The sequence below is a fragment of the Strongylocentrotus purpuratus genome, unplaced genomic scaffold (genome assembly GCF_000002235.5).
Source record: "Strongylocentrotus purpuratus isolate Spur 01 unplaced genomic scaffold, Spur_5.0 spur5_scaffold_16, whole genome shotgun sequence".
Lineage (NCBI taxonomy): Eukaryota > Metazoa > Echinodermata > Echinoidea > Camarodonta > Strongylocentrotidae > Strongylocentrotus > Strongylocentrotus purpuratus.
This window is the reverse complement of record NW_022145601.1, coordinates 24440348-24462847: the sequence shown is the minus strand read 5'-3', so window position 1 is coordinate 24462847 and position 22500 is coordinate 24440348. Positions and strand designations below refer to the sequence as shown.

The 22500-nt window shown below is 37.8% G+C and overlaps 1 protein-coding gene across 2 annotated transcripts in view; it reads left to right on the top strand.

Annotated features, from left to right (window-relative positions):
- The window catches only part of LOC105444881 (N-acetylneuraminate lyase-like), a 51855-nt gene that overhangs the window by 15935 nt on the left and 13420 nt on the right, over window positions 1-22500 (top strand). For both annotated transcript variants that reach the window (XM_030987102.1, XM_030987103.1), the window contains exons 4-9: window positions 784-854; window positions 1983-2070; window positions 2596-2653; window positions 4654-4729; window positions 6080-6175; window positions 6937-7088. In XM_030987102.1, coding sequence (XP_030842962.1) covers window positions 784-854; window positions 1983-2070; window positions 2596-2653; window positions 4654-4729; window positions 6080-6175; window positions 6937-7088 — 541 coding nt within the window. The remainder of the gene's footprint in view (window positions 1-783; window positions 855-1982; window positions 2071-2595; window positions 2654-4653; window positions 4730-6079; window positions 6176-6936; window positions 7089-22500) is intronic.

The window sequence follows — 22500 nt, the reverse complement described above, 5'->3', positions numbered from 1 at the left end:
CAATATATTCATCTTACTGTTATTGACATACACAGTACAGGGGGACCCAAAAAGGGGGCTGTTAACATGTAGCAGCAAAGGGTTTGAATTTTGATACCGCTGGTTTAAAATCTTCCTCAACTAATATCATTTATGACATATTAGTCATTAAATTTGTTTGAAAATGCTCCAAACAATTGCTCAGATTGTGTCAGAGTGCATCTAAGAACCTTAGAGCCCCTACACAAGCCCAGTTCATACTCCTTCTGGGTTTCAATTTTACAAGTTTGAATTTTTTTGTTTGACCACCCTGTAGCACATGTATGTTTGAAAGTTTCACATCATATTGTATGTCATTGCTCAGAGATAGAAGAAAAAGTTTGTGAAAAGAGAATGATTTCTTAACCCAATACTTACATTCAGGCTGGGATCCGCGTAGCGATTTCTCCGGCCCGTGCCCCTCCCCCCCCCCCCCCCCCTCCCCCAAAACGGTAAAATAAATAGGATAATAATGTAAATTTAACTTTTTTTTAAAACAAAAAACAAAAACAAAAGCGGGCCCCCCTTGCCCCCCCCCTGCCCCAAAGAAGATAATTATAGAAATTAGCGGTTCTCCTCTCCATCACCCCCCTCCCCCGCTTATTCACCGGCTTGATGAATCGGCGCTAAACAAATTCTCAAGATTTGGCCCCCCCCCCCCTTGTCGCCAGCTGGATCCGCCCCTGCTTACATTGTACATCATATTTTTCCCATACTTTTTTATTTAATTTCCATTGCTCTCTGTTTATTCTTTCCTTTTGATAGTGACATTAACTTTGACGTCTTAGAAGAGTATGCAGACAAGCTAGCTGCTGATGGTGTTCACTATGTGTTTGGTAAGTCACAAATTCAGTCTATCCTGTATGTATGAAGAAGAGAGTTTGCTCAGTCCGCATTAGAAAGCGTCTGCCTGTCGACTTTTTATTATTTACACAATTTCTTGCTCTCTTCTACCTCGAGATCACTGGAGCGAAGAAATGCAACAATATCATAGCAGGAGTCCCTATTCAGTGTTGGTGAAGGATTATAATCCTTTTTCATCCCATTGAATGTTGTGTCCAGTATCATCTGAGGGTTTTTTGTGCTCTTTGAAAGGAGCACACAATGGGGGCAGCGCAAAAAGAGTTTTCATCTCTCACAACGGCTATCCAGGGGCCCTAAGGCAGACTCGCTTGGAAAATTTAAAGTTTAAAGTTCATAATCTGGTACTGTGTGAGAAGTCGTATGATTTTGTTCTCCCCATAGCAATTTCATCCAAATGAAAAATCCACGTAAGAGGCATTTTGAAAGTGTAAAGAAAATCCAAAAAATTCCAGGATATTCAGCGTTCTATTATATAGTCTATTTAAATGAGTGGAAGCACTGGTGGCTATATGTTTTTTTTAAACTAACAATTCGCCTTGGATCAGATATATACTTGAAACAAGCCTCATTATCTCCAGTATACATGTATCATTACTGTAAAATTTAGTAGTAGATTGTCTAAGTCTGAAACAAAATTGAGTAATGCTTGAGTCGTGCCCAGCTTAATTTCCAGCAATCATATTGTACATTGTTCTTCTTTATAAGTTGGAGTATACGATCGACCATAAGAATTTTCAGGCAATTGGCATCCCATGTTTTGGATCTTACAGCTTTCATATCATCACATCTGGATTGTCAAAGAAAAAGTGTGAGAACCCCTGCCCTAGGGTTACAGTGATTCAGTTTATAGCCTCCCAGGCACTTTCTAATTCCAATCATAAATATCTTGGTAATCAAACAGGCGATCAGCTTGTATAAGTCATGGGATTCCTGACTGACCTTAAGGTTTATAATTATGATTGCAGCATGAGCTAAATCCAGGATTTTTTAAAGAATCTGAGGCAATTAAAGATACCCAATCCCTTTAAGGGGCCCTTAAACCAGGTCTTGGTATAAAGTCATTGAAAAATTCTGCGATATATTCTTAAATTTGCCTACAGTGAATGGAACCACAGGAGAAGGTATGTCTATGACTGTTGAAGAAAGGAAGGCTCTGGCTGTAAAATGGATAGCTCTAGGGAAAACAAGGTATGTATAAAGAAGAGGATTATTATTAGGTGATGTACCGCGAAGCATGGCAGAGCATCTATTGATTTCGTCAGAATTTTTTTTGTTTCTTTTTTTTTTCCAATTCTTTCTGTATGAATCTTGTCCGGTGGATATCTCATTAATGGCGTGGTGCATGACCATGAATATCATGGCATGTGGCATACGCATGATTATTGATCCTAACAAAGACATTTTTTTTTATTACTGATGCGTGACGTCATCTAGGCGCCATTTGGTTAATTTCCAATATTGGCCATAGTTCAGTAATACATTGTCATTTCTGAATGATATTTGATACGCATAAACTTGAGGTCATGGGTAAACATAACATGTCAACAAAATCTGCGCTTTCTTCACTTTATAGCCATATGCATATGATGGTATCTTTCAGTGAAACCATGCAACATTTGATAATGATTTTGTAATGATATACTGTACACAATTTGTGCAGGTCTGTGAACATATTTTTTTCTTATGTTTGTGTGTGTGTATTGATTTATGCAGATTTCAGGCAGTTATTGTCCATGTTGGAGCTGCCAACTTGAAGGACATACAAGAATTAGTAAGTACTAATTAGAAGACATCGCATGTACAATAGAATGATGGTCAAGGCTATATTTTGTATGTCAACAGAAAATCCAAACATGACCTACAATCAAGTACAAATTTACATTCAATGCAAAAAGTCTGCGTTAGCCCTTGCATACCGTGGGTGCAATTAAATCTCGCCCAAGATCTAATTGGAGAGTTGAACAATATGTTGGGGATCTTAAAAATGGCTGCATACTTCTTCCTTAAACAGAAACAGGTTGACCTCTCCCTTTACAAAAAAAAAATTCCATTGAAGAAACATTACATGTACATCACCAAAATTCTACATTTGAAGGTTTATTTGCAACAATTGTTTTAATAATGTAGGTGCATGTGCAGAAGAGGATATGGGAGATTATGGTTTATACTTTTTTAAGATGAATTTGTTTGTTTTCACATAGCCTTAATTCTGCAATAACATGCATGATATTATGATGATTTTATCTCTTAATCCATGAACACATTCATGTGGTTCCTTGTTTGTTATTTACGTACACAGTCAGTTTCCCTGACAATGAATGCATGCATGGGCATTTACATGGGTAAAGGCATTCATGTACATGTGCATCCATGTATGTTCCTGTACATTATGTTGATTATCATAAGAGGCCTGTATGTCAAACCATGTTTTAAAGAAATGAATGACGCCCTTTTTTCCTTGTTTGATGTTTATATTTAAGACCATACCATTTGACATTGATTATATATGCAAATATCCATAGGTCATATGACACACTGACTGTTTATCGCAATGTTACCATGACAGCTACTAGCAGTGCTGGCCTTACCTATATTGGTTGGGATATTATATGTGCTATGCAACGTACTCATTGCCTGTGACAAACCCATGCCGCACTTATCTATAGCAAGCACGATACGATTCTAAATCTTTGAGCAGTAAACTCAAATGATTAAAAGAAATTGTAATAATGGGCATTCCCAGAAGCACTTATTATTACTTCCGCTTTAGCCTAGTTGCCATTACGCTCCATTAAATCCTAGCCAACATAATACCCCTATTATGCTCTGATCACCAGTTGTCATGACATTTTCTTGCTGAGCGTACTGCGGTTGATTTTAATCTATGAATACATGAATGCAATATCATTCATGCTAGGGCAATTAAAACTAATCAATATCCCTCCAAGGCCATGCAGCCATCGTAGTTGCTTATATTCTAGTTAACTACATGTAGTATTGTAATGTTAATGTATACCGTGTTTACACAGTTATCTGCCTCGAGGGTTGAAGCCGGGTTGAAGCCGCGAGGATCCCCTTCACATGACATAAAATTGCCGGGTTCAACACGCCTCGCGACTTCAACCCCGGCTTCAACCCTCGAGGCAGATCACTGTGTAAACACGGTAGTATTGTATCTACCGGTACATGCAAGTGAATTGGGAGGAGGGGGAGGGGGGGGGGGGTGCATAGTAGCTAAATTTCCCATTATAATTTGAAAGGAAAATGTATGAGATAAACAAAAAGAGGTTTAGGGCATAACAAGTATATTCCAAGGGAAAAAATCCTGTTCTCCCTCCCCATTTTAGGCCTTGGGGCATGCAACAGGATTCCCAAAAGTCCCCCAACCCCTGCACTTTTGAATACACTGATCTGCCTTTGGTATTGTGATACATGTATATGTTATCTTTTTTAAACGTTATAATAAAAAATAATATTAATTATCACCTGTACATCACCTCATTTATTGTGTTTCTAGTGATCGAGTGATATAATACCAAAATGTTTGGATGTTTTTTATGTTTGGATTTCAATCAGTATAGGCCACATTTGAAATGTTGTACATGTATGAAATTCACATTTAAAATGTTTGGATGTTTTTTATGTTTAGATTTCAATCAGTAGGCCACATTTGAAATGTTGTATATACATGTACGAAATTCACATTTTGAATTTGTTTCGTATTTTGAAATAGAATTTTTGAATTTTGAAATTTGACTTTTTTTGTTGTAGGGGAAGCATGCAGAACAGCATGGAGCCAGTGCCATATCAACTCTACCTCCCCTCTTCTACAAGCCTTCAAATGTTGGTAGGTATACTGCAGTACTTATGGATTTTAATATCATAATGTTATCATGCATATGTTTTACATGTAATTTTACTTTGTCACTGAATTATACTTTGAAAAAAAAATGCAATTCGGCTCTCAGGCCATGAATGTTTTTATGCCTCCGTTACAAAGAAGCCGGAGGCATTATGTTTTCGGGTTGTCCGTCCGTCCGTACGTACCGTCCGTACGTCCTGTTCTCGTGATCGCAATATCTCAAGAACCAACTGATGGATTCCTACCAAACTTTGGTCATGTATGTAACTTGCAGAGCCAATGAATTGATTAGATTTTGGGGTCATGAGGTCAAAGGTCACATGGCTCATTTTGTATGCAAAAATAGCTTGTGATCACATTATCATTAGAACAGATGGACAGATTACCATCAAACTCAGGACATGTTTGTATCTTGCTCAGGCAATGAACTGATTAGATTTTGGGGTCATGAGGTCAAAGGTCAAAGGTCATGGGGCTCATCATGCAAAAATAGCTTGTGATTGCATTATCATTAAAACCGATGGATGGATTACCATCAAATTGGCTAGACATGTATGTATCTTGCATTTGGGGTCATGAGGTCAAAGATCTTCTGAGAATCTGTTAATGGATTACAACCGAACTTGAATTTGAAAAATTTCTTCCATTTTGGTTTGTAAAATTGCTCTATGACGGAGGCATCACTTTCAACTGCACGCAGTCGAAGATCCATCTAGTGAATAATTTGAAGTCTATACATGTTTTTTTGGAGCCAGAAGGGCATCAACTCCAATGCTTATTCAAACACAGAGTTAAACTCTTCTAGCTCTGAACAGAGGATATGAAAATGAATCATAATCCTTTAAAATAATATCATTCTCTGAGACGCTGTTTTCTCATCTATATAGGGCTTTCTATTTTCAATTTAAAATTATCAGTGAAATCCTGGGGAGGGGTGAGAGGGAGGGGGAAAAGGAGGAACAACAATTTAAGCTATCATTCAAATAGTTGCTATCATTTCCCCCCTTGTAATCTACTTAATACCGGTACAAAAACTTGAGACCGTTGTAAATATACATAATTTTGTACGTGTACACTGTACATGTGTACTATTTTCTATTGTATGTGGCTACTGTATATTTTTCTGTAGCAGACTGTTATAGCAGACTAATACATTGCATCACTGTACTTTTATTGATGACATGAAGTTGCCCTTTAAAATGCAAGCATAATATTTTGCTTGTTACACTACGGTATTTGAAAAAGATTGGGAATTCAGTCTGTGATGTAAAAGCACATCTTTTTAACAAACAAAACTAATCTCACTTTGTTTCACATTTTTCATCTCGTTTTCAGAGGGTATGGTGCATTTCTTGGAGCAGGTAGCAGCGGCTGCTCCCAAAACTCCTTTCTTCTACTACCACAATCCATCAATGGTTGGTAGTAATGCCTGTAAGTTTTAGATTGTTGAATTGCCCCTTATTCTTGTGGATAGTACCAATAAGAAGTTATCCATTTATTCAGTTATCCTGCTGGATCAATATCTGTGTTATCCTGTTTTCTGGGGAACCCCAAACTTATCACCTTGGCCCTGTTTATTTCAATCATAAATACTAATAATCAAATGGTTATTGGACCATATGGATAGTAGACAAACTGGGAATTAGACCAAATGAAAATCAAACTAAATGAGCAATAGACCACATGGTTAATAAACTTTAATATCAAATAAATATTACTTCACTTGTATTAATGAGAACTGTTGCTGAGCTAGTGCCATGAGCGTCCCTGGACGGTGTGTGCGGTCTATAAGTTTACACCATTATTGTTATTATTATTAAACTTATTGGAGTTTAGACCAAATGGACATTAGACCAAATAGTTATTAGCCTAAATAGTCATTAGACCAAATGAAAAATAGATAAAATGATATTAGACTGTGTAGACGAACTGGTTGTAGACCAAATGGCAATTTACCATCTCTTTCCACCCATGTAGAATTTAGAACCTCATTTCATAAAAAACTTGTTCAAGATGGAAAGGTTGGTGTATGTTTATAAAGCTACAAGACACTTTGTATTTGATTGTCTATGAGCAAATGTGTGAAGATAATGATATATAGCAATTGTTTCACTGGAATCCTATACTAGAGTTAAAACTAAAGCTTCCATCAGTCTGTAGTTTACATTTTTTAATTCTATCTGTATTCACAGTTTCTATGGAAACTCTAGTGAAAGAAATATTCTCTTCAAAGCGCATTCCGACGCTCTGTGGCGTCAAGTATACATCCAAGGACCTGTACGAATACGGACGATGTTACGCAAAGCATGCCAGCTCTTGCCAATTCATGTATGGCTGCGACGAGGTAAATGAAAATTAAATATACCCAATACTTGTTCAGTTTTCAATATCTTTCAATGTACTTTATTATTATCATTAAGTATTTGGCGTCACCTGTGCCTGGGAGGCGAGAAGCGATCTGAATTACGGTAACCCTCGTGTCTCTCTTCCCAGTATAAGTGATTGGGAGTGTGCAGGTAGATCACTACACCGAGGTTTCCACTACTTTTATACAATTTGTGCCGTGGGTTCTTAACGTGCAAAGGTGGTGACTCTCCTCTATACAGGGCCTCCAATTAACATCCTATCTGAGGGAATTTTATGCCGTTTACTTTTTATGCCTCCGCCACCGAAGGTGGTGCCGGAGGCATCATGTTTTCGGGTTGTCCATCCGTACGTCCGTCCCGTTTGACCGTTATCACAATATCTCAAGAACCATTTAAGATTTAAACTTAAGACTCGGGAATAGTATTTATCACCATAGGAAGACGATCTGATTAGATTTTGGAGTACGTAGGTCAAAGGTCACAGGTCACAGAGGTCAACTTATGAAATTCCTTGTATTGAGTTTGTTAGCGCGATATCTCAAGAACCATTTGAGATTTAAACTTCAAACTTAAGGATAGTATGTATCACCATAGGAAGACGATCTGATTAGATTTTGGAGCACGTATGTCAAAGGTCAAGGGTCACAGAGGTCAACTTATGAAATTCCATACATTGAGATTGTTATCATGATATCTCAAGAACCACTGGAGATTTAAACTTCAAACTTAGTGATAGTGTGTATCACTATAGGAAAACAATCTGATTACATTTTGGAGCACGTAGGTCAAAGGTCAAGGGTCATAGAGGTCAACTTATGAAATTCCATACATTGAGATTGTTATCATGATATCTCAAGAACCACTGGAGATGTAAAAACTTCAAACTTAAGGATAGTATGTATCACCATAGGAAGACGATCTGATTAGATTTTGGAGCATGTAGGTCAAAGGTCAAGGGTCACAGAGGTCAACTTATGAAATTCCATACATTGAGATTGTTATCATAATATCTCAAGAACCACTGGAGATTTAAACTTCAAACTTAATGATAGTATGTATCACCATATCATAATATCTCAAGAACCACTGGAGATTTAAACTTCAAACTTAATGATAGTGTGTATCACCATAGGAAGACAATCTGATTAGATTTTGGAGCACGTAGGTCAAAGGTCAAGGGTCACAGAGGTCAACTTATGAAATTCCATACATTGAGATTGTTATCATGATATCTCAAGAACCACTGGAGATTTAAACTCCAAACTTGTTTAAATTGCTCTATGGCGGAGGCATCATTTTCGACTGCGCGCAGTCAAAATTCCATCTAGTTACTCTTAAATTGAACAACTTCAGCTCTTAGCAGCATGCATGTTCGATGATTATTTTATCCCAATAAACCAAACCAATACAATACAATACAATGAAAGGAGAAAATGCTTTTAGACATTTCAAGTTTAGAACAACCCCCAGCCTTTTTACTCCACCTGCACAATTTCTATTAGATAATCAATGTTTGATTGACATACAGTTCCGCCTGCGATCAACGTCACACTGATCGCACGCAATTGATCGCGCTCAAAATGCGCGACTATGAGCGCGATCGCGCGCTCTTGTTATGCGTTATCACTGAATGCGCATACTGTCCTCTACGGCAGAAAAGAGGCGCGATATTCTGTACGGCAGTATTACAAAAGCGCTCGATTCCGTTCAAAACGGCGGTAAAAAGCGGGGGTGTTTTAAAAATATCTCTCCCGTTTCAATTTTGTTTTCCTCATTAATACGTTGATTGTTTTCCCTTTTTGAAGATTATCTTGATCATGCATGCCTGCTATTTTTTAATTTTCTACTTCTAAAAACAATAATTATCAGCAAGGTTTTGTTGCCTCTACGGAGATCTAAAAACGATAATTATCGGCAATACTTTGTTGCCCTTACGGTGATCTAAAAACAATAATTATCGGCAAGGTTTTGTTGCCCCTACGGAGATCTAAAAACAATAATTATCGGCAAGGCTTTGTTGCCCCTACGGAGATCTAAAAACAATAATTATCGGCAAGACTTTGTGGCCCCTACGGAGATCTGAAAACTATAATTATCGGCAAGGTTTTGTTGACCCTCAAGAGATCTAAAAACAATAATTATCGGCAAGACTTTGTTGCCCCTACGGAGATCTAAAAACAATAATTATCAGCAAGGTTTTGTTGCCCCTACGGAGATCTAAAAACAATAATTATCGGCAAGGTTTTGTTGCTCCTACGGAGATCTAAAAACAATAATAATCGGCAAGACTTAGGTGCTCCTACGGAGATCTAAAAACAATAATTATCGGCAAGACTTTGTTGCTCCCACGGAGGTCTAAAAACAATAATTATCGGCAAGGTTTTGTTGCCCCTCCGAAGATCTAAAAACAAAAATTATCGGCAAGGTTTAGTTGCCCCTCCGGAGATCTAAAAACAATAATTATCTGCAACGTTTTGTTGCCCCTATGGAGATCTAAAAACAATAATTATCGGCAAGTCTTTGTTGCCCCTACGGAGATCTAAAAACAATAATTATCGACAAGACTTTGTTGCCCCTACGGAGACAATTAGTTGTCGCTGATATTACCGGCTTTGTGACAAAAATTAAGCCGACGGAAAGAAAGAAATGAATAAAGAAAATTAATTCAAATATCACTTGCGCTAGAGAAACAAAAAGTGAGAGAGATAGAAGCGAAAACGATTAAATATCGCTGATTTTACCGGCTTTCATGATAAAACTTAAGCCGTCGGAAATAAATAAAGAAAATGAATTGCAATATCACTGGCACTAGGGAAATAAAAAGTGAGAGAAAGAGATTGGTGAAAACAATTAAGTGTCGCTGATATTACCGGCTTTCATGACAAAAAAGCCGACGGAAAGAAAGAAACGAATAAAGAAAATATCACTTGCGCTATAGAGAAATAAAAAGTGAGATTTTTTTCTTCTTCTCCACCTCACTTTGTCACTATGATTCTATTTTGTACTTAAATTTTTGTAAATAATTATGGGTTCACTTATTAAAACTTACATATTTGTTTGTAAATTGTATTTTCATTGTTTTATATTCTGTTCTAACAAAACAATAGATTCTGAGTGGGGCATTCTGGCGACATTCCGAATGCCAATTGTATAAATCCGTGACGTAATTAACTATGAGGCCTAAAAAATAAAAATATATTGTGCCTTAGGTGCTAAAACATGGGTCGGTCGGAAAATAATCATCTTTTTTTTTTTCTTTTTTTTTTTCTCGCCCTTTTTGAGCAGATATTTTTCAGTTTTGAATGTTTCTTTTTTCTTCTTTTTTTTCTCGCCCTCTTTGGGCTGCTATTTCTCAGTTTTTAATGCTTTAATACATGTGTTTCATCGACATCATTCCATTCATATCTTTTCACCTTATACTAATCCATGGTTTACAATGTTGTGTTGAGACAACACTCTCTGCTTCCCAGCTGATGAGGTTTTTCAACTGCCTGTAAAACTTGCTAGCAATGTGAAGATTGTTGACAAATTGTACAGGTGGTCCCGGGCACAAAGTGGTCTCTTTACTAACCAAAGAAGGGACCGAAACTGACACAGGAAAAGACAGCCAGACACTTTTGCATGCATTAGGTTCAAATCATAGCCTTTTACAAAATTTGTATCTAAACTGGCCCGCTTCATAAAATATGCTCTTCATTCCTGTTTCAGTCCTGGGGATTGTTCCAAGTGTATGTTTGTATCCATTTGTTGAGTCTGAAATGAGTCAAATCTGACCCCAAAAAACAAACAATAATCAAATACATGAATGTTTGAACTCACTGTATCTCCATGTTTTAATCTGAGTTGTACAATTTACAAAGTTACAAACCAACTTACACTTTGTCTTGCTGGAAAACTTTAATAAAGAAACAATATTTGAATAAATAAACACAAATACATGTGTGTTTTCTCGCTCACATGAGTTTCATGGAACAGAGCGCATACGATCCCATTTGATTGCAACTGATCGCAGACAATTACTGCGTGTTCTGGTAACGTAGAGGCTTGTGGATATAGTTCTCAATGTTGTAGGGTAAGTTTGAAGGAAAGAAAAAGACAAAACTCTAACGTTTGAGATTCGAGGAAACATAATATGGGGATGTATGAGTAGATTCTGTCATGGGCGGAGATTCCTTTTCGAAAGGTTTACAAACGTGTATAGTCTCATTGCAACAGCATTCATTTGCGATCAGATGCAATCACGTGAAGAAAAAAGGGTCTAGCGGTAAAAGGCACAACAATTATAATTTTGGTGTAGAAAGCCCGGTCGACAAAGCCTATTCAAATTTTACAAGCAGGTAGATAAAACACAAATTATGTTCTTTGTAAACTTTATATTGCTATGGGCTACTTTGAAAATCAATCGACGGATCATTCTCATGGCTCCTCTTTGAAAAGACATAACGGAAGAATGTACTCTCACCGTAGCAGGTGTTTCGGGGTCAAGTTAAACATATGCGTCCTCAAAAGATTCCCTTTTTCTTTCAAACACAATTCTTGTCGTTAAGCAATATCCCTATTTCTGTGAGAGCATTCGCACTCAAGCAGACTACGAATCTTAATTTTGTTATGTCTCTCCAATGTATATAATAGTTAAAATAAAACGACTATCAATCGATCTTTCCGTACTGTAGCTTTATGCTTGAATTTCATTTTAATTATTCCCCCCCCCCCCCGACCGCCGCCTATATTATTAAGTGGACACTGTTCATCTATCGCATCCAAAACAGTTTAATCCAGCCCAGCAAAGATGAAAAATTATAAATGTGGCTGGGGAGAGAGATGCGGAAAGCTTGAAAATCTTCTATACTTGGAACAGAGCGCATACGATCCCATTTGATTGCAACTGATCGCAGCTGATCGCAGACAATAACTGTGTGTTCTGGTTACGTAGAGGCTTGTGGATGGTTCTCAATAGTTTGAAGAAAAGAAAGAAAAAAAAAGAACCCTAACGTTTGAGATTCGAGGAAACATAATATGGGGATGTATGAGTAGATTCTGTCATGGGCGGAGATTCCTTTTCGAAAGGTTTACAAACGTGTATAGTCTCATTGCAACAGCATTCATTTGCGATCAGATGCAATCACGTGAAGAAAAAAGGGTCTAGCGGTAAAAGGCACAACAATTATAATTTTGGTGTAGAAAGCCCGGTCGACAAAGCCTATTCAAATTTTACAAGCAGGTAGATAAAACACAAATTATGTTCTTTGTAAACTTTATATTGCTATGGGCTACTTTGAAAATCAATCGACGGACCATTCTCATGGCTCCTCTTTGAAAAGACATAACGGAAGAATGTACTCTCACCGTAGCAGGTGTTTCGGGGTCAAGTTAAACATTTTATGCGTCCTCAAAAGATTCCCTTTTTCTTTCAAACACAATTCTTGTCGTTAAGCAATATCCCTATTTCTGTGAGAGCATTCGCACTCAAGCAGACTATGAATCTTAATTTTGTTATGTCTCTCCAATGTATATAATAGTTTAAATAAAACGACTATCAATCGATCTTTCCGTACTGTAGCTTTATGCTTGAATTTCATTTTAATTATCCCCCCCCCCCCCCGACCGCCGCCTATATTATTAAGTGGACACTGTTCATCTATCGCATCCAAAACAGTTTAATCCAGCCCAGCAAAGATGAAAAATTATAAATGTGGCTGGGGAGAGAGATGCGGAAAGCTTGAAAATCTTCTATACTTGGAACAGAGCGCATACGATCCCATTTGATTGCAACTGATCGCAGCTGATCGCAGACAATAACTGTGTGTTCTGGTTACGTAGAGGCTTGTGGATGGTTCTCAATAGTTTGAAGAAAAGAAAGAAAAAAAAAGAACCCTAACGTTTGAGATTCGAGGAAACATAATATGGGGATGTATGAGTAGATTCTGTCATGGGCGGAGATTCCTTTTCGAAAGGTTTACAAACGTGTATAGTCTCATTGCAACAGCATTCATTTGCGATCAGATGCAATCACGTGAAGAAAAAAGGGTCTAGCGGTAAAAGGCACAACAATTATAATTTTGGTGTAGAAAGCCCGGTCGACAAAGCCTATTCAAATTTTACAAGCAGGTAGATAAAACACAAATTATGTTCTTTGTAAACTTTATATTGCTATGGGCTACTTTGAAAATCAATCGACGGATCATTCTCATGGCTCCTCTTTGAAAAGACATAACGGAAGAATGTACTCTCACCGTAGCAGGTGTTTCGGGGTCAAGTTAAACATTTTATGCGTCCTCAAAAGATTCCCTTTTTCTTTCAAACACAATTCTTGTCGTTAAGCAATATCCCTATTTCTGTGAGAGCATTCGCACTCAAGCAGACTATGAATCTTAATTTTGTTATGTCTCTCCAATGTATATAATAGTTTAAATAAAACGACTATCAATCGATCTTTCCGTACTGTAGCTTTATGCTTGAATTTCATTTTAATTATCCCCCCCCCCCCCGACCGCCGCCTATATTATTAAGTGGACACTGTTCATCTATCGCATCCAAAACAGTTTAATCCAGCCCAGCAAAGATGAAAAATTATAAATGTGGCTGGGGAGAGAGATGCGGAAAGCTTGAAAATCTTCTATACTTGGAACAGAGCGCATACGATCCCATTTGATTGCAACTGATCGCAGCTGATCGCAGACAATAACTGTGTGTTCTGGTTACGTAGAGGCTTGTGGATGGTTCTCAATAGTTTGAAGAAAAGAAAGTAAAAAAAAAGAACCCTAACGTTTGAGATTCGAGGAAACATAATATGGGGATGTATGAGTAGATTCTGTCATGGGCGGAGATTCCTTTTCGAAAGGTTTACAAACGTGTATAGTCTCATTGCAACAGCATTCATTTGCGATCAGATGCAATCACGTGAAGAAAAAAGGGTCTAGCGGTAAAAGGCACAACAATTATAATTTTGGTGTAGAAAGCCCGGTCGACAAAGCCTATTCAAATTTTACAAGCAGGTAGATAAAACACAAATTATGTTCTTTGTAAACTTTATATTGCTATGGGCTACTTTGAAAATCAATCGACGGATCATTCTCATGGCTCCTCTTTGAAAAGACATAACGGAAGAATGTACTCTCACCGTAGCAGGTGTTTCGGGGTCAAGTTAAACATTTTATGCGTCCTCAAAAGATTCCCTTTTTCTTTCAAACACAATTCTTGTCGTTAAGCAATATCCCTATTTCTGTGAGAGCATTCGCACTCAAGCAGACTATGAATCTTAATTTTGTTATGTCTCTCCAATGTATATAATAGTTTAAATAAAACGACTATCAATCGATCTTTCCGTACTGTAGCTTTATGCTTGAATTTCATTTTAATTATCCCCCCCCCCCCGACCGCCGCCTATATTATTAAGTGGACACTGTTCATCTATCGCATCCAAAACAGTTTAATCCAGCCCAGCAAAGATGAAAAATTATAAATGTGGCTGGGGAGAGAGATGCGGAAAGCTTGAAAATCTTCTATACTTGGAACAGAGCGCATACGATCCCATTTGATTGCAACTGATCGCAGCTGATCGCAGACAATAACTGTGTGTTCTGGTTACGTAGAGGCTTGTGGATGGTTCTCAATAGTTTGAAGAAAAGAAAGAAAAAAAAAGAACCCTAACGTTTGAGATTCGAGGAAACATAATATGGGGATGTATGAGTAGATTCTGTCATGGGCGGAGATTCCTTTTCGAAAGGTTTACAAACGTGTATAGTCTCATTGCAACAGCATTCATTTGCGATCAGATGCAATCACGTGAAGAAAAAAGGGTCTAGCGGTAAAAGGCACAACAATTATAATTTTGGTGTAGAAAGCCCGGTCGACAAAGCCTATTCAAATTTTACAAGCAGGTAGATAAAACACAAATTATGTTCTTTGTAAACTTTATATTGCTATGGGCTACTTTGAAAATCAATCGACGGATCATTCTCATGGCTCCTCTTTGAAAAGACATAACGGAAGAATGTACTCTCACCGTAGCAGGTGTTTCGGGGTCAAGTTAAACATTTTATGCGTCCTCAAAAGATTCCCTTTTTCTTTCAAACACAATTCTTGTCGTTAAGCAATATCCCTATTTCTGTGAGAGCATTCGCACTCAAGCAGACTATGAATCTTAATTTTGTTATGTCTCTCCAATGTATATAATAGTTTAAATAAAACGACTATCAATCGATCTTTCCGTACTGTAGCTTTATGCTTGAATTTCATTTTAATTATCCCCCCCCCCCCGACCGCCGCCTATATTATTAAGTGGACACTGTTCATCTATCGCATCCAAAACAGTTTAATCCAGCCCAGCAAAGATGAAAAATTATAAATGTGGCTGGGGAGAGAGATGCGGAAAGCTTGAAAATCTTCTATACTTGGAACAGAGCGCATACGATCCCATTTGATTGCAACTGATCGCAGACAATAACTGTGTGTTCTGGTTACGTAGAGGCTTGTGGATGGTTCTCAATAGTTTGAAGAAAAGAAGGAAAAAAAAAGAACCCTAACGTTTGAGATTCGAGGAAACATAATATGGGGATGTATGAGTAGATTCTGTCATGGGCGGAGATTCCTTTTCGAAAGGTTTACAAACGTGTATAGTCTCATTGCAACAGCATTCATTTGCGATCAGATGCAATCACGTGAAGAAAAAAGGGTCTAGCGGTAAAAGGCACAACAATTATAATTTTGGTGTAGAAAGCCCGGTCGACAAAGCCTATTCAAATTTTACAAGCAGGTAGATAAAACACAAATTATGTTCTTTGTAAACTTTATATTGCTATGGGCTACTTTGAAAATCAATCGACGGATCATTCTCATGGCTCCTCTTTGAAAAGACATAACGGAAGAATGTACTCTCACCGTAGCAGGTGTTTCGGGGTCAAGTTAAACATTTTATGCGTCCTCAAAAGATTCCCTTTTTCTTTCAAACACAATTCTTGTCGTTAAGCAATATCCCTATTTCTGTGAGAGCATTCGCACTCAAGCAGACTATGAATCTTAATTTTGTTATGTCTCTCCAATGTATATAATAGTTAAAATAAAACGACTATCAATCGATCTTTCCGTACTGTAGCTTTATGCTTGAATTTCATTTTAATTATCCCCCCCCCCCCCCCGACCGCCGCCTATATTATTAAGTGGACACTGTTCAGCTATCGCATCCAAAACAGTTTAATCCAGCCCAGCAAAGATGAAAAATTATAAATGTGGCTGGGGAGAGAGATGCGGAAAGCTTGAAAATCTTCTATACAAGGAACAGAGCGCATACGATCCCATTTGATTGCAACTGATCGCAGCTGATCGCAGACAATAACTGTGTGTTCTGGTTACGTAGAGGCTTGTGGATGGTTCTCAATAGTTTGAAGAAAAGAAAGAAAAAAAAGAACCCTAACGTTTGAGATTCGAGGAAACATAATATGGGGATGTATGAGTAGATTCTGTCATGGGCGGAGATTCCTTTTCGAAAGGTTTACAAACGTGTATAGTCTCATTGCAACAGCATTCATTTGCGATCAGATGCAATCACGTGAAGAAAAAAGGGTCTAGCGGTAAAAGGCACAACAATTATAATTTTGGTGTAGAAAGCCCGGTCGACAAAGCCTATTCAAATTTTACAAGCAGGTAGATAAAACACAAATTATGTTCTTTGTAAACTTTATAGTGCTATGGGGTACTTTGAAATCAATCGACGGATCATTCTCATGGCTCCTCTTTGAAAAGACATAACGGAAGAATGTACTCTCACCGTAGCAGGTGTTTCGGGGTCAAGTTAAACATTTTATGCGTCCTCAAAAGATTCCCTTTTTCTTTCAAACACAATTCTTGTCGTTAAGCAATATCCCTATTTTTGTGAGAGCATTCGCACTCAAGCAGACTATGAATCTTAATTTTGTTATGTCTCTCCAATGTATATAATAGTTTAAATAAAACGACTATCAATCGATCTTTCCGTACTGTAGCTTTATGCTTGAATTTCATTTTAATTATCCCCCCCCCCCGACCGCCGCCTATATTATTAAGTGGACACTGTTCATCTATCGCATCCAAAACAGTTTAATCCAGCCCAGCAAAGATGAAAAATTATAAATGTGGCTGGGGAGAGAGATGCGGAAAGCTTGAAAATCTTCTATACTTGGAACAGAGCGCATACGATCCCATTTGATTGCAACTGATCGCAGCTGATCGCAGACAATAACTGTGTGTTCTGGTTACGTAGAGGCTTGTGGATGGTTCTCAATAGTTTGAAGAAAAGAAAGAAAAAAAAAGAACCCTAACGTTTGAGATTCGAGGAAACATAATATGGGGATGTATGAGTAGATTCTGTCATGGGCGGAGATTCCTTTTCGAAAGGTTTACAAACGTGTATAGTCTCATTGCAACAGCATTCATTTGCGATCAGATGCAATCACGTGAAGAAAAAAGGGTCTAGCGGTAAAAGGCACAACAATTATAATTTTGGTGTAGAAAGCCCGGTCGACAAAGCCTATTCAAATTTTACAAGCAGGTAGATAAAACACAAATTATGTTCTTTGTAAACTTTATATTGCTATGGGCTACTTTGAAAATCAATCGACGGATCATTCTCATGGCTCCTCTTTGAAAAGACATAACGGAAGAATGTACTCTCACCGTAGCAGGTGTTTCGGGGTCAAGTTAAACATTTTATGCGTCCTCAAAAGATTCCCTTTTTCTTTCAAACACAATTCTTGTCGTTAAGCAATATCCCTATTTCTGTGAGAGCATTCGCACTCAAGCAGACTATGAATCTTAATTTTGTTATGTCTCTCCAATGTATATAATAGTTTAAATAAAACGACTATCAATCGATCTTTCCGTACTGTAGCTTTATGCTTGAATTTCATTTTAATTATCCCCCCCCCCCGACCGCCGCCTATATTATTAAGTGGACACTGTTCATCTATCGCATCCAAAACAGTTTAATCCAGCCCAGCAAAGATGAAAAATTATAAATGTGGCTGGGGAGAGAGATGCGGAAAGCTTGAAAATCTTCTATACTTGGAACAGAGCGCATACGATCCCATTTGATTGCAACTGATCGCAGCTGATCGCAGACAATAACTGTGTGTTCTGGTTACGTAGAGGCTTGTGGATGGTTCTCAATAGTTTGAAGAAAAGAAAAAAAAAAAGAACCCTAACGTTTGAGATTCGAGGAAACATAATATGGGGATGTATGAGTAGATTCTGTCATGGGCGGAGATTCCTTTTCGAAAGGTTTACAAACGTGTATAGTCTCATTGCAACAGCATTCATTTGCGATCAGATGCAATCACGTGAAGAAAAAAGGGTCTAGCGGTAAAAGGCACAACAATTATAATTTTGGTGTAGAAAGCCCGGTCGACAAAGCCTATTCAAATTTTACAAGCAGGTAGATAAAACACAAATTATGTTCTTTGTAAACTTTATATTGCTATGGGCTACTTTGAAAATCAATCGACGGATCATTCTCATGGCTCCTCTTTGAAAAGACATAACGGAAGAATGTACTCTCACCGTAGCAGGTGTTTCGGGGTCAAGTTAAACATTTTATGCGTCCTCAAAAGATTCCCTTTTTCTTTCAAACACAATTCTTGTCGTTAAGCAATATCCCTATTTCTGTGAGAGCATTCGCACTCAAGCAGACTATGAATCTTAATTTTGTTATGTCTCTCCAATGTATATAATAGTTTAAATAAAACGACTATCAATCGATCTTTCCGTACTGTAGCTTTATGCTTGAATTTCATTTTAATTATCCCCCCCCCCCGCCGCCCTATATTATTAAGTGGACACTGTTCATCTATCGCATCCAAAACAGTTTAATCCAGCCCAGCAAAGATGAAAAATTATAAATGTGGCTGGGGAGAGAGATGCGGAAAGCTTGAAAATCTTCTATACTTGGAACAGAGCGCATACGATCCCATTTGATTGCAACTGATCGCAGCTGATCGCAGACAATAACTGTGTGTTCTGGTTACGTAGAGGCTTGTGGATGGTTCTCAATAGTTTGAAGAAAAAAGAAAAAAAAAGAACCCTAACGTTTGAGATTCGAGGAAACATAATATGGGGATGTATGAGTAGATTCTGTCATGGGCGGAGATTCCTTTTCGAAAGGTTTACAAACGTGTATAGTCTCATTGCAACAGCATTCATTTGCGATCAGATGCAATCACGTGAAGAAAAAAGGGTCTAGCGGTAAAAGGCACAACAATTATAATTTTGGTGTAGAAAGCCCGGTCGACAAAGCCTATTCAAATTTTACAAGCAGGTAGATAAAACACAAATTATGTTCTTTGTAAACTTTATATTGCTATGGGCTACTTTGAAAATCAATCGACGGATCATTCTCATGGCTCCTCTTTGAAAAGACATAACGGAAGAATGTACTCTCACCGTAGCAGGTGTTTCGGGGTCAAGTTAAACATTTTATGCGTCCTCAAAAGATTCCCTTTTTCTTTCAAACACAATTCTTGTCGTTAAGCAATATCCCTATTTCTGTGAGAGCATTCGCACTCAAGCAGACTATGAATCTTAATTTTGTTATGTCTCTCCAATGTATATAATAGTTTAAATAAAACGACTATCAATCGATCTTTCCGTACTGTAGCTTTATGCTTGAATTTCATTTTAATTATCCCCCCCCCCCGACCGCCGCCTATATTATTAAGTGGACACTGTTCATCTATCGCATCCAAAACAGTTTAATCCAGCCCAGCAAAGATGAAAAATTATAAATGTGGCTGGGGAGAGAGATGCGGAAAGCTTGAAAATCTTCTATACTTGGAACAGAGCGCATACGATCCCATTTGATTGCAACTGATCGCAGCTGATCGCAGACAATAACTGTGTGTTCTGGTTACGTAGAGGCTTGTGGATGGTTCTCAATAGTTTGAAGAAAAGAAAGAAAAAAAAAGAACCCTAACGTTTGAGATTCGAGGAAACATAATATGGGGATGTATGAGTAGATTCTGTCATGGGCGGAGATTCCTTTTCGAAAGGTTTACAAACGTGTATAGTCTCATTGCAACAGCATTCATTTGCGATCAGATGCAATCACGTGAAGAAAAAAGGGTCTAGCGGTAAAAGGCACAACAATTATAATTTTGGTGTAGAAAGCCCGGTCGACAAAGCCTATTCAAATTTTACAAGCAGGTAGATAAAACACAAATTATGTTCTTTGTAAACTTTATATTGCTATGGGCTACTTTGAAAATCAATCGACGGATCATTCTCATGGCTCCTCTTTGAAAAGACATAACGGAAGAATGTACTCTCACCGTAGCAGGTGTTTCGGGGTCAAGTTAAACATTTTATGCGTCCTCAAAAGATTCCCTTTTTCTTTCAAACACAATTCTTGTCGTTAAGCAATATCCCTATTTCTGTGAGAGCATTCGCACTCAAGCAGACTATGAATCTTAATTTTGTTATGTCTCTCCAATGTATATAATAGTTTAAATAAAACGACTATCAATCGATCTTTCCGTACTGTAGCTTTATGCTTGAATTTCATTTTAATTATCCCCCCCGACCGCCGCCTATATTATTAAGTGGACACTGTTCATCTATCGCATCCAAAACAGTTTAATCCAGCCCAGCAAAGATGAAAAATTATAAATGTGGCTGGGGAGAGAGATGCGGAAAGCTTGAAAATCTTCTATACTTGGAACAGAGCGCATACGATCCCATTTGATTGCAACTGATCGCAGCTGATCGCAGACAATAACTGTGTGTTCTGGTTACGTAGAGGCTTGTGGATGGTTCTCAATAGTTTGAAGAAAAGAAAGAAAAAAAAAGAACCCTAACGTTTGAGATTCGAGGAAACATAATATGGGGATGTATGAGTAGATTCTGTCATGGGCGGAGATTCCTTTTCGAAAGGTTTACAAACGTGTATAGTCTCATTGCAACAGCATTCATTTGCGATCAGATGCAATCACGTGAAGAAAAAAGGGTCTAGCGGTAAAAGGCACAACAATTATAATTTTGGTGTAGAAAGCCCGGTCGACAAAGCCTATTCAAATTTTACAAGCAGGTAGATAAAACACAAATTATGTTCTTTGTAAACTTTATATTGCTATGGGCTACTTTGAAAATCAATCGACGGATCATTCTCATGGCTCCTCTTTGAAAAGACATAACGGAAGAATGTACTCTCACCGTAGCAGGTGTTTCGGGGTCAAGTTAAACATTTTATGCGTCCTCAAAAGATTCCCTTTTTCTTTCAAACACAATTCTTGTCGTTAAGCAATATCCCTATTTCTGTGAGAGCATTCGCACTCAAGCAGACTATGAATCTTAATTTTGTTATGTCTCTCCAATGTATATAATAGTTTAAATAAAACGACTATCAATCGATCTTTCCGTACTGTAGCTTTATGCTTGAATTTCATTTTAATTATCCCCCCCCCGACCGCCGCCTATATTATTAAGTGGACACTGTTCATCTATCGCATCCAAAACAGTTTAATCCAGCCCAGCAAAGATGAAAAATTATAAATGTGGCTGGGGAGAGAGATGCGGAAAGCTTGAAAATCTTCTATACAAGGAACAGAGCGCATACGATCCCATTTGATTGCAACTGATCGCAGCTGATCGCAGACAATAACTGTGTGTTCTGGTTACGTAGAGGCTTGTGGATGGTTCTCAATAGTTTGAAGAAAAGAAAGAAAAAAAAGAACCCTAACGTTTGAGATTCGAGGAAACATAATATGGGGATGTATGAGTAGATTCTGTCATGGGCGGAGATTCCTTTTCGAAAGGTTTACAAACGTGTATAGTCTCATTGCAACAGCATTCATTTGCGATCAGATGCAATCACGTGAAGAAAAAAGGGTCTAGCGGTAAAAGGCACAACAATTATAATTTTGGTGTAGAAAGCCCGGTCGACAAAGCCTATTCAAATTTTACAAGCAGGTAGATAAAACACAAATTATGTTCTTTGTAAACTTTATAGTGCTATGGGCTACTTTGAAAATCAATCGACGGATCATTCTCATGGCTCCTCTTTGAAAAGACATAACGGAAGAATGTACTCTCACCGTAGCAGGTGTTTCGGGGTCAAGTTAAACATTTTATGCGTCCTCAAAAGATTCCCTTTTTCTTTCAAACACAATTCTTGTCGTTAAGCAATATCCCTATTTCTGTGAGAGCATTCGCACTCAAGCAGACTATGAATCTTAATTTTGTTATGTCTCTCCAATGTATATAATAGTTTAAATAAAACGACTATCAATCGATCTTTCCGTACTGTAGCTTTATGCTTGAATTTCATTTTAATTATCCCCCCCCCCCGACCGCCGCCTATATTATTAAGTGGACACTGTTCAGCTATCGCATCCAAAACAGTTTAATCCAGCCCAGCAAAGATGAAAA